At 35.1% G+C, this 12610-nt stretch overlaps 1 protein-coding gene across 1 annotated transcript in view; it reads right to left on the bottom strand.

Annotated features, from left to right (window-relative positions):
• Nucleotides 1–5481: 5481 nt before the first annotated feature.
• Nucleotides 5482–12610, bottom strand: part of ADGRL4 (adhesion G protein-coupled receptor L4) — a 151649-nt gene continuing 144520 nt past the window's right edge. The window contains exons 13-15 of the mRNA XM_043876473.1: nt 8780–8871; nt 7244–7412; nt 5482–6882 (exon numbers count right to left, since the gene is read on the bottom strand). Of these exons, the coding sequence (XP_043732408.1) occupies nt 6820–6882; nt 7244–7412; nt 8780–8871 (324 nt within the window). The 3' untranslated portion in view covers nt 5482–6819. The remainder of the gene's footprint in view (nt 6883–7243; nt 7413–8779; nt 8872–12610) is intronic.

Genomic DNA, 12610 nt, shown 5'->3' with positions numbered 1-12610 from the left:
CAAGAAGAGATGTTGTTTTGAATAATTACTTTCCTCACTCAGGTCATAGAAGGTCTTGCAGGAAAGCCTCCTGCACTAGATTGAGTGAAAGATGTAGTTGTCATGATTACCGAGTGGGCTGAAGTGACAGAATAAATGACCTCACTGGCGCATTGCCGCTCTCCAGGAGCCCGATGCACAGGAAACCAGGGGGAATTTTAGGGTAATTTGAACAATATTTGCAGTAGTGGCAGCACAACGCTCTTTCTTCACAGCAGGCAGCACTAGTGGGGAGTCTTTTTTAGGGCTCTGTTCTTATCACCTAAAACTTACAAAGCTTAACTGACTGCCAGGATAATTAACCCCCCTGTATACTGGAGGTTCTTTTAGATCCACTTCCAATACATTAAGAAAAAGAAAGAAAATAATCATTTTCAGGTTGAGCAGCCTGGCCCTCTGATGCTGATATATGGCAAATTGCAGCCCAATAGGAAATGAAACCGTATTCCTGAAGAACAATTTTGCAAGAAACCTATTATTTCTCCCCTTATTTTTGAGTGTATAAAATTGTAATATACTTTTTAGAGTTTATTATTTACAATGCCTCAAAGTGGTGGGGAGGGTTGATATTAGAATTGTGGTACATTGGCACTGAAAGAGATCCATTGCAACTAAACCAACCCTCTCATTTTATATTAATCATAACTACCATACAAACCTATGATGTATAAGGTTTGAATAGAATAATAAGCAAACTGTTCTGCACTTTCAGATTGCCTACTGATCATAATGCTTGCTCAAGCTTTCTATCTAGGGTAAGTAACTCAAACCCTTTTCACTTAAATGAAAATGCTCAAGGAGCTTTGTGGATCTCAAACACATGGCATGATTTTCACTGAATAGTTGCAAGAAATAAACAACCTCTATATCAATGAAAGGGTTATAGTGCTTTGGCTTATCAACATGTGTCCACATCCATCATAAGGAAAAAAATAACTTGACATTTGGTATTTTTAACAATAAAACCAAGCCACATAGCATGGAGACAATTACTCCTGAAAGATACTGAAGTCTTCCAAAGTATTACTGCGTTAATCCAGATTACATACCAGCTGTGAAATTTATGGTCCATCCTTAATATGAAATATTATTCATCATTTAAAAGGAATGAATGAAATATATACATTAGGTCTCCACGTGATAAGAGGTATTTTAAAAATGTGATTTCATACAACCATTTGGATATGATGCTATGAACAGGAAGAAAAAAATGGAAGAATACATACCAGGTAGTTAAAATAAATGGCCTAGTTGAAAGTGTAAGTGGGGCTGGGAGGATAGGAATAAGTGCGCAGAGAAAGGGCAGCAAAGAGAAAAGAAGAAAAATACTTCATCTTAAAACATATCAAGTACACACTTCAAATTGCATATGCATGTAGAAAATACATGTTTGAAAAGTACGTCACACTCCTCCATACCCAAAAGAACATAATTGTAAACAGGGATATTATCCTTGCACTGTATGAGTCTATAGCTATGAAACAGTGGAATATGCTCTAGACTGAGAGGCAGAAATTTGGGTATGAATCCAACCACTTTGACTTTCTATCTGAGAACATCTGAACAAGTTCCTCAGAGTTTCCATGAGGAAGCAGAAGGAGCAATGACTTTCAGTTTAAACGCTAAATTTGCAATTTCCTAGCTGTGTGACTGAGCACATTTCACATTGAAAAATGATGACAAAATTGCATATGTTACTGTAAGAATTAAATGAGATGTGCAATTTAACAAACTGAAATCAAATTTCAGGAAAAACTCCTTTCTTCCCCTTTCTATGCCATTTCTGAGTTAATTCTCTTATATCTGTAGTCTAAAATTTGAAGGCTTTAAGTTTGAACACAGTAATATCTTAACAAGCCCTATTAAGTGCTAAGTTATTCTGTACACCTTGCAAGTGCTATAGTTGTAGTGACTGGGGAAATTAATAAGAACTAAATTAATTAATCTGAGAGGCTTCATACTAGAATGTGCATGGGAGAAGACATTCTAGGTAGCAAAAATCTGAACAGGTTATCTTTCTCGATCAATACTAAATCAATAATGCATGCTCTCCTCAAAGGTTTCATGATGGAAAAATTAGAGAATAATCTTGAAACAGAGAAAAAGCTCATGTTTTAAATCATTAAAGGAGGATGTAATAACTTTAAATATATGAAAAATTAAGAAGTGCAGGGTTATTGTTTAACTTGGGGGGCACTGTATTAAAAAGGGCTGAAAAAATGATGCCATCATCAAAGGAGTATATATAGTATGTTGGTTATGCCTAGCATGAAGATTGTAAAGTATTTGCTTATAGACTTTCTCATAGATTTTTTTGTTATGCTGTGTGTAAATATATATTTCCCTGATCACAGTGTAATCAATCAACAGATTTTTTTATTAGGGGATTATAGTGTCTTGGTTAATATTAAGTTTTTACTCAGTCAGGGATTTTATCTTATACTTCTTTGGTGTCCATTCATCTCATTGTTTTAGGCACATCTTAAAAGTATTAATTTCTTTCATTGAATCCCCTGAAATACTATAAACCTTTCCCATTTGCTAATAAAGAGTTTGCAAATTAATATTTATTAATGAATTTGTGATATATTTTAGAGGTTGAAGAGATTTAAATCTCAAATCCTAGTATTTATTCCTCTCACCATCACGTGAAAAAGTGGTGTGTGTGTGTGCATGTATTTGTGTGTATGTGTGTGTGTGTCTTTCGCCACTCAGCTGTGTCTGACTCTTTGCAACCCTTTGGACTATAGCCTGCCAGGCTCCTCTGTCCATGGAATTTTTCAGGCAAGAATACTGGAGTAGTTTGTCATTTCTTCCTCCAGGAGATCTTCTCCACCCAGGGATCAAACCTGCATTGGGATCCCTGGCTGGATCCCAGGCAGATTCTTTACCCACCGAGCCATCAGGGAGCCCAAAGAATTGATACATGAGGAATAACTGCCAAATGGAAAACAAAGCATTACTTAGTCATTTGGCAAGCTTCTCACAAATTCCCAAAGATCTTCCCTGGAAAAACAGTTGAGCCGTATTGTGAACTTCAGGCTACATTGGTAGCCTAATTCCTCTGCCTGTTCCACTTCACCAATTTGAGATTGCTGGGCATTGTTTTCCACCTAATGACATTTAGAGATAGGCGTGGAGGGCTTTACCTGAGAAAGATGGCTCATCCAATGGGCTTCCAAAATGGGATAGGTAAAGCAAAAACAGCCAAAGCCAGACAGTTTGGAGGGCCCAGACTCTCTTGTCCCATCAACCACATAGTCACAAAACAGAAGAAAGCTGTACCATTGCTTCAAGAAGCAAAAAAGAGAAGGTGCCTTAAAGGAAGAACAAAACTTGCTATAAAGAATATCTTGAGCTTGGGCTAAATAACTGCAATACAGCGTGATAAATGTTAAAATAGGTAAGTGGTAGATAGAGTGATGCCACAAAGGTGGAAGTGATAAATTCCTTGTGTGAACCCAGAAAGGCCTCATAGAGAAAGACACATGAGAGGTAAGCAGATGTTTGTCAGAATGATGATGATAACAAGGAGGAAGCTCCAGAAATTTGGGATTTGGTAAACTACAGAAAGTCTTGGGAAAAAACTGAAGAAACTCACAGGGCAAACGTGAAAACCAAGGAGGCAGGGTGTCTTTATCGCACAGACTTTGAGTGGTTTTAAAGTTTTTTTTATGTTAATTAAGCATGTGGTGTGTGGGAATCTGGAGGCATGGGTGATGTCCACGACATGGGGCAGTGTCGCTCTGGGATGCGGGTGAGCCCTCTGACGGTGGGTCACCCTGGGTCCTGCTGAGGCCGAGCTACTGGGCCTCAGGGGACAGGGCTTCACTGCAAGTCCGAAGTGTGTTGCCAGCAGTTGTATGTACTTTTGTATAGCCTTTGTATGTCCTTTTGAATTCAGCACATTAACACTTTCCTGTCATAGTAATGTTCATGTTTGTATTCTAAAAACTGAGCACAGTGAAAAACTTTTCTGAATCCTTTTTAGTTTGAATTATAAAAACAAGGGGAAAATGCTATGAGGCATTTAATGCAATAAACATACATGTATACATGTGCACACACCCATTAAAAAAAAAAAGAGAGATCCTTACTTATCTAATAAAAAGGTAAGTAAGCAGATATGAAATCTCCTGCTAAAGAACAGGGGCTTCATCCAGTGATGTCTATGAGAGGGGTGATGAAAACAAGATAGAGAATTTAAGGTTTTTCTAATGATATAAATACTCACTTATCTCTAAAGATGTCATCACATACTTATTTCCATATTAGCTTCCTATAGTTGCTTTGAAAAATTATGAAAATTATCAACAAACTTTTGGCAAATTATCAACAAACTTGGTGGTTTAAAATAATATACATTTATTATTTTCTTTTTATTTGATTCACAAGCAGCACATTTATTCCTAGGATATAAACAAAAAGAAACCCAATGTAGACCTTCACTTTTGTTTTCCTGTTTCATAGCCTCTCTGAATTATATCTGCTCTTCATTGATGATAATGTGCTCAGTAAACTAAGCACTTGTGACAATGGGTGTTGTTGAGTGGCATTTATTATTTTACAGTTCTGGAGATTAGAAGTTGGAATTGAGTTTCTCTAGGCTAAAATGAAGGTTCACCAGGGCTGACTCCCTTCTAGAAGGTCTAGGGGAGAGTCCATGTTCTTGCCTTTTGCAGCTTATAGGCTGCCTGCCTCCATATTGTGGCTCCTGGACTGCTTGTATTTCCAACACCAGCAATGTGTGGCTGAGTATGACTCATGTTGCATTGCTTTGACTGGCTCCCTCTTCTGCCTCCATCTTTCATTTATAAGGAACCTTGTAATTACATGGGGCCCACTTGGATAATCCAGGATAATTTCCTCATGCCAAGGTTAGCTGATAAGCTGTTAGCTGGTTAATTCTTCTCTCCATGTAACCTAACATATTCATGTATTCTAAAGATGCGGATGTGGGCATTTTGGGAGGACCATTATTCTGCCCACCACACATAAATTGTATACACTGATTGAACTGATTACTTTTTCAGTATCGTATTCCAATAGCACTGTCCTACAGTGATAACTATAAAGATAATAGAGCTGACTCATTGGAAAAGACCCTGATGCTGGCAAAGATTGAGGGCAGGAGGAGAAGGGGACGACAGAGGATGAGGTGGGTGGATGGCATCACCGACTCAATGGACATGGGTTTGGGTGGACTCCGGGAGTTGGTGATGGACAGGGAGGCCTGGCGTGCTGCGGTTCATGGGGTCACAAAGAGTCGGACACGACTGAGCGACTGAACTGAACTGAACTGAATAACAGGTTATAGGCTAACCATATAAGAGATCAAAAGATCAAATAAAAAGTTATTATCACAGATCTTCTAAAAATGTTTGAGACATTGGGAGGTAGCTTATCTTTCTTGACAAATGACTCAGCCAAGCAGTAGAAGGATTCATTTAGATAACATTTTATTTGTTAAAGCAAGATTTGACAGACTTCATTTTAACAGCTGGAGAAATTAAGTTAAAATCACAACATTTGGTGTATTGGCATACTTTTACAGGTAAGTGCAGAACAATTACATATATTTTGAAATAAAATCCCTGCTTCTATATTTTAATTTTATGATCGGAAGGTAGAAGACTTACATTTTAGGAGATATGTTTTACTAGTGGAAAACTGTCAGAAAATATATTCTCTGTGGAAGTTTATACAGTTCTCAGTGATCTCTTTGTTATAAATAACATTTTTAATGTGTACTTTTCTGAACAGAAAAAAATAGCAATTCACTTTATGAATACTTTCATATTTACAGTGCCCTTTTAAAAATAGTAAGTTAAAAGGGAATATTGCAATGTGAACTATAATATTTCTAAAATTAAAAAAATAACTCAAATATATGAGTCTAATGAGATATAGTATTTTTCACTGCACTGAAATGTTATGGAATTGAATACTTCAGGTTTATATACATGATTTTTACATTTACAGGCATGAACAATATTATATTTTGACACATTTATGTACTTCTGAATAAGCATTTGAAGTCACAATCTGTGAAATAAGTATAGAAAGAGCATATACTTCATTCTAATACTAATGTAAAAACAGAACAGAAATGTTTAGTTTTTTCTTTTGTGAAGTTTTGTGTTTTCTATAGGGATAGAAAATCGATGTAACAAGTACAAGTCTAAGTTGTTTTAGTAAAACTTTAAGTTCAGAACAACTCATAGAATTGTAAGATGTGTTTATTCAATTCTCATCTGGTTTACTAAACAACAAGTCTGCTCAAAATACATCTCACTGTTATAACAATCACTCTCTTTTTACTGTTTCATATCCTACCCCTTCATTCTCTTATGTTCCACTTTCTGTAACAGAGCTCATTACCAAGGTGATAGAGGACTAGTTTCAAAGGCAACACAAGTCACAAAAGTATCAAGCCAGTGGTTTCCTTCAGGACATTCATACATGTTTTGTGTTAGAAAGAAAATCTTTGCTTGGGTGCAGTGCTATAATTCTGAAAAACTAATTACTTTCCAAATATCTGCAATACTATTTTTGACATAGCTAAGTAAGTCATGTAGAAAAGCTTACTATAGCTATATGGTACATAATTTTATTTTGTATTATCTACAGTTTCTACACAGTAAACAGAAAAATGGATTTAAAATATTTGATTACCTAGTAATTAATAATTGGACAGTTTGTTTGAATAATTTTTATACATTGGCCATCTGCAGTTGGGCATTTCTATTTCTGCATAACAATAATTATCCATAGTTCTGTTTACCTCAAACATCCGAAACAACAAGGGACATTTTTGAATAATCTGTAATATTCTTCTTGGATCTAAAAAAAAGAAAAAAATAAAGTAAGAAATGTGAAACATAATTGCAACAATCACATCAAATTATTTTCAAATCACATTAACCTTATATTTGGTTTTATAAATTATTGTTGCTTTCCGATTATCTGTCAGAATACACTCAAGTGAATGTAAGCTGTATTATTTATATTCCTACTAGCAAGTTTTTAAAAGCACATCTTGCTATGAACAATATGTGTCCTGATTATTCCAATGCTAAGATGTACTGCATTTAGGCAATAAAGGCACAAGTCATAAATTTACTAGAATGAGGATTTTTATCAATTTGCTAACTGATGCGACATACCTATACTAGAAGGTTGACAAGGATAACAAATTACTTACCTTTCTAGATAAGATACACAAGAATAAGAAGATGAACATCCCCTGGAAAGCATTGCTGATGGTGAAGAGATAAGCTGTCACTACCGATGCATGCACCACATGGAGAACGCCGAAGATCCAGGTGGTGCCAAGGAGAAACAGGAGGGCAAGAGCTCCTCGGGCACAAGACCTGGAAGAAACGTGCAGTGTTCCTGCTGAGAAGGCTATGGAGACTTAACACACCCTCAGATCCCTTAAATTTTGTAGCAAGTTGGAATAACCCAGAAATCTTCGGTAAAGACCAACAGAATTTTGAAACTGATAAACTCTGCCATAGTTACATGGGACAGGCTAGGGTATACTAGTGCACTGTGGCTGGGACACGTGTCCAAGTTCAAGGCAGCATTATTAAAATCTGGTAGTTTTCGAGAAATTTCCTTAATCTTAAAATATGCTCATCTGGTATACTACAGTGTGTATGCTTTGATTTCAAAACTAACGTTGCAGGAACTTCTGGAGCTAAGACATATAGCTGTTAAGAAGTATTCTCCCTAAGAAACCTTGAAAAATATACCATGTGGATTTAGGTCAGCACATAGGCAGGACATCAAAGGAAGCTTCTGCTTTCCTTTTAGGTTCAGTAGAGAAGAACATGTGAGATATAAAACAACAGTTTTTTTTGGGGGGGGTTTGCAATACAGTTACTTCAAAGTAAATTCATGTTAGAATGCTGATTTCTTAAAAAAAAACAAACAAAAAACCCCAAAAAAACATAGGAACATACTGTCTTAAGTATTTTCAACTTACCACCTCTGAGTTTTGGTAAAACAACATTCAATCCTGCTCACTGGGGACACTGCCTTGAAAATGAGGCAACTGATGCTTATTTTCTCACTCATTCTTAGTGCAATCATTCTTTACTGCAGAAGATATTTTTGCAGTGTACCACAGAAAATGAGTCATTTTCAACTTTATTAAAACCAGCAACCTACATGTTACTATGAATGGTGAGGAGTAAAAGAAAGTAATCAAACATTTGCTAAATTCTAACTATAAATCTTGTGCAAGATACTGAAACTACAGAAGTGTTCCCAAGCGACCCAAACCTCGGTTGTTTCTAATATTCCCTACAGTACACTTCAGTTTTTCCTGAACAAACCACTTTCAAGGACTCAATAAATCAGTTTTAAAGGGCAGGAGGTGAGGAAAAATCATGGAAGCATGCAAACTAGGAATACAAGAAAGAAACAGCTACTAAGTCTGAGAACTGCTTTGTAGAAGCAGATCCTAAGGCCGACTTTTGTCTTAAAATGTAGTCATTATCTTTTTTTTCCCCAAAGGAGAGTATGTTCAAAAAAGATTACTTTACTTATCATTTGATCTGTGGTGATTACAGGCTTATTAAACATATTAAGTGCTATTTAGCAGTAACTATTTTAAATATGATGGGAGAAAATGTGAAAAAATAATTTAAAAACTGCCTTCCAAAAATTACTTGCACTTTAAGTTATGAAAGCTTTGAATTGCTAAAGAAAATACAATTGAAGAAATACTTACCTTATGTTCTCATAGCAACTAACTTCTCGTTTCAACTCTGCAGTGTGACGAAAAACTTTGTATATGATAACTCCAAATGCCAAGAGATTAAACTGAGAAAATAATTTCAAGAGATAATTTTCATAACAAACTAGATACATATAAATGAAATAAACACATGGCAAATATATAAAATAAATAGAAACCAACAAACCATGACATTTTTATATATATTAAGAAGCACAAATCCTCTGGTAGACGTATGCAAACAAAGATGCGGTTGATCTTTACAATACCACTGAAAATTGTCAGTACAAATCGTAGTGGTACAATTCACCAGATTGTATTAAGCACCTGTTCAAGAATTTCTTCAGATGTTATAATCACATCTACAGATTGATGAATATCATCTTCTGCCAGTAATATGGTTAATATACATATCAAGATAAATTTTGGTTTGAAAAACTTAATGATCAAATTTTTGTTCATTAAATTATGTGCTATTTCTTTGAAAAGAAGTTTTAGTGAAAATTCTGTCAATCCTTTGAAAATTTTAACTGGAAAAGAGAATTTGAAAGGAATTAGAAAAAAACACTCAAGTTCCATCACTATAGAAAGTTTGAATAAATTTTGTTTTGTATGGTTCATCTAGCTATCTCTCTTAATATTATGCTGAGATTTAATTTTCCTAAATGTAACCTCATAAACTTTCAAAATGAATGTTTCAATGAAATATATGTTTGTTTGAAGACACACATTTTATTGATAAATATTTATATTCTATTATCTATATTCCAGAGTATGTGTTATACAGAATGCACAGAATTTTTACCCCTTCTAAAATGACTTTATTATGAAAAATTCCCATTTCTTTTTTTCCTTTTCTTGTACTCTTGGAGATTTGTAAGCCATATTTACAGTGTCAGGGGATTAATTGAGGGATATATTTTAAATGTATATTTATTTTAACAAAAGCATGTTAATAATTTAAAATATTAAAATTATTTAAAAATTTTGTAGATTAATCTTCTATTGAATATATTTCATTAACACAAACAGATTTTTCAGCAGATTTATAACAGCAGTAGCAAAGTGCAGTATTTTAATTTTTGGCTAATTCTTATACTAGGATTTCAGAAACTTATAGATAAATTATGTTTTTTTTCCATATTCTAAAAATTTTACATAGCTTTTGAAAATGATAGGGGTTTCCCCGAAGGCTTAGTGGTAAAGAATCTGCCTGCAATGCAGAAGCCACAGGTTCGATCCCTGCAGGAGCCACAGGAAGATCCCCTGGAGGAGGAAATGGCAACCCATTCCAGTATTCTTGTCCGGAAAAATTTCATGGACAGAGGAGATGGCAGGGTACAGTCCGAAGGGTCAGAAAGAGTAGGACAAAACTGAGGAACTGAGCACACACACACAGCACTGAAAATGGTATTTATTAGTTACTGTTACAAAAGCAGTATAAAATAATAGACCAGATAATTTCATATTGTCATATCTCCATGGAGAGGTTCTTGAGAGAAACTCTTAAGACAATATGGATCTAGTCCCTTCTCCTGCTTCCAAATATTTATTGCTTCTAATTATGTGATTAACAAATTCTTATTAAGTAAGGAGTCTATACAAAGAAAAGAATTCAGCAATTGTAGAGGAGAGATAAAATATATTTAAATTGATCCAGTTGACAAGTTTCACTCTGTTACATGCTCAGACAACTAAATTAAATGACAACTTAATAATATTTAATTTCATAAATAGTCTTTGCTACTTATGAAAGAGAGATGCTTAGTATTTTCTAGACTTCTATAGCGACAGCTTCTTTAAATAAATTTGGGAACAGTTGTATTTTATAAATATATTTTAAATAAGAAAAAGTATTAAAATTTGGTTAGTGTAAATAGTATACTCAAAACATTATTGATTTGAAAATCTTCAGAGAATTTTATGAGGTATTTATATTGAACTTATCTCAACAAAAAAAGAGTTGTAAGATAAAATAACATTAAATTTTAAAATAATTGTTCATTGATGCATAAATTTTCCAAGTTAGTGGTTAACATAATCTTTATTAGAGCTTCTTAAAATTCTAATTTTGATAAAACACACTGAAAAAGTTGCTATTATGGTTTCTCAGAAATGTATATGCATTTTGGATATGCTTTTACATCATATGCTAAAATAGTGAAGAATAAAATGGAACATTCTCTGTGGGTGATGTAGTTCTGGAAAGTACATGTTTTCTACATAAAAGGGAAAAATGTTTACACACTTATAAAATAGGTGCTGGTATAGAAACAGGAGACTGATTCTTAGTCCATAAACTTATATTTTCCCAATTATAAGATAAAAGAGCTTAAAGCATTTTTATCAAAAAAGTGTTATGGTTTTATTCAATGAAAACGATCAGAAATACATTGTATCATCCACATTTGATGACAATACCAGTTGCTCAGTGGTAAAAAATCTGCCTGCCAGTATAGGAGAAACCGGAGATGTGGTTTCAATCCCTGGGTTGGAAAGATTCCCTGCAGGAGGAAATGACAACCCACTCCAGTGTCCTTGCCTGGGAAATCCCATGGACAGAGGATCCTGGCGGGCTACAGTCCATGGGGTCTCAAAAAAGTACGACACAACTTAGCAACTAATCAACAATGCAAGTATATGGAGCATTTTATTTGCATGTATTCGAAACATCTTATAAAGGGCCCACTAAGTGTCTGATCTAGTGGTGAGTGCTGGGTACATTTAGCATTTAAACCAGAACTTGATCAGAAATGAGGGAGAAAGGCATTTTATGATGGAAAATGGCATTTTCAAAAAGCCATGAGACTTAAAAAGAGTCAAGAATGTGGTATGTCTTTAAGGAAAACAAAGGGAAGAGTAGCAGGAGGCAAGATAGAAAGAGATAGAGTACTTAGATTTTATCTTAAATGCAAAGGTTTTCTATTCTTTCACTCAAGAATCACTTATGCACTACAGTCCCTTTCCAAAAGAAACTTGCAGTAAAATGGGGGAGATGGCCAGTCAACAGGCATGCACAATATTATTCAGGAAGTGCCATGCAGTTGTTGGCAGAGAAGAGAAGGACACAAGATGACGCTTTAACGTATGATGTCTAGGCTAGTCTTGAATGACCAAAGGAGGACAACACGAGAAAACAAGTGACTTGTCTGGATCTCAGTCGCTGGACCAGCTACATACACTTGCTCGCTCAGACTCAGTGGATTCAGATAAGATCCTTAGGCTCTATCTGACTTTTTCACTTGGAAATCCAACGGACATGATGAATTAAAATGTCAAAAATTAAACTACTGTTCTTCTCCTAAAGAATCTATTTTTGCTGTAAACTTTACCAACTTTTATCTCATTTTCTAGCAGTAATCAAGTTTATTAATCAACAAACCTTTCATCTTTACCTTCAAAACATATTTGGAATATGACCAGCACATAACGTCTTTATATTTCCTTCCTGGAAGAGGACACCGTCATGCCTCTCCTGGGCTAAAGCTTCCTAATTGGTCTCCCTGCTTGCATCCTTGCCTTCCTACAGTCTTTTCTCATTACAGCAGAAAGACTGACATGTTAAAAGGTATGTCAGATCATTTCTTTAGTCTGAACCCTCCAGTGGCTTCCTATTTGAGTTAAACCTGAAAATCTCCCAATAGTCTACAAGATCTGAAATGATGTATTTCTTCCTTCAAGTTCTACTTCTCTCTGCTTTGATCAGTTTACTCCACTCACACTGGGTTCTCTGTTCTTCCTCCAGCACACAAAGCATGCCTTCAGGTCACTGTCCTTGCAGGACCCTTAGATATCCCCTTAGCTCATTACCTCACCACCTCTGGT

The sequence above is a fragment of the Cervus elaphus genome, chromosome 20 (assembly GCF_910594005.1).
Source record: "Cervus elaphus chromosome 20, mCerEla1.1, whole genome shotgun sequence".
NCBI lineage: Eukaryota > Metazoa > Chordata > Mammalia > Artiodactyla > Cervidae > Cervus > Cervus elaphus.
This window is presented reverse-complemented; position numbering and strand designations above follow the sequence as displayed.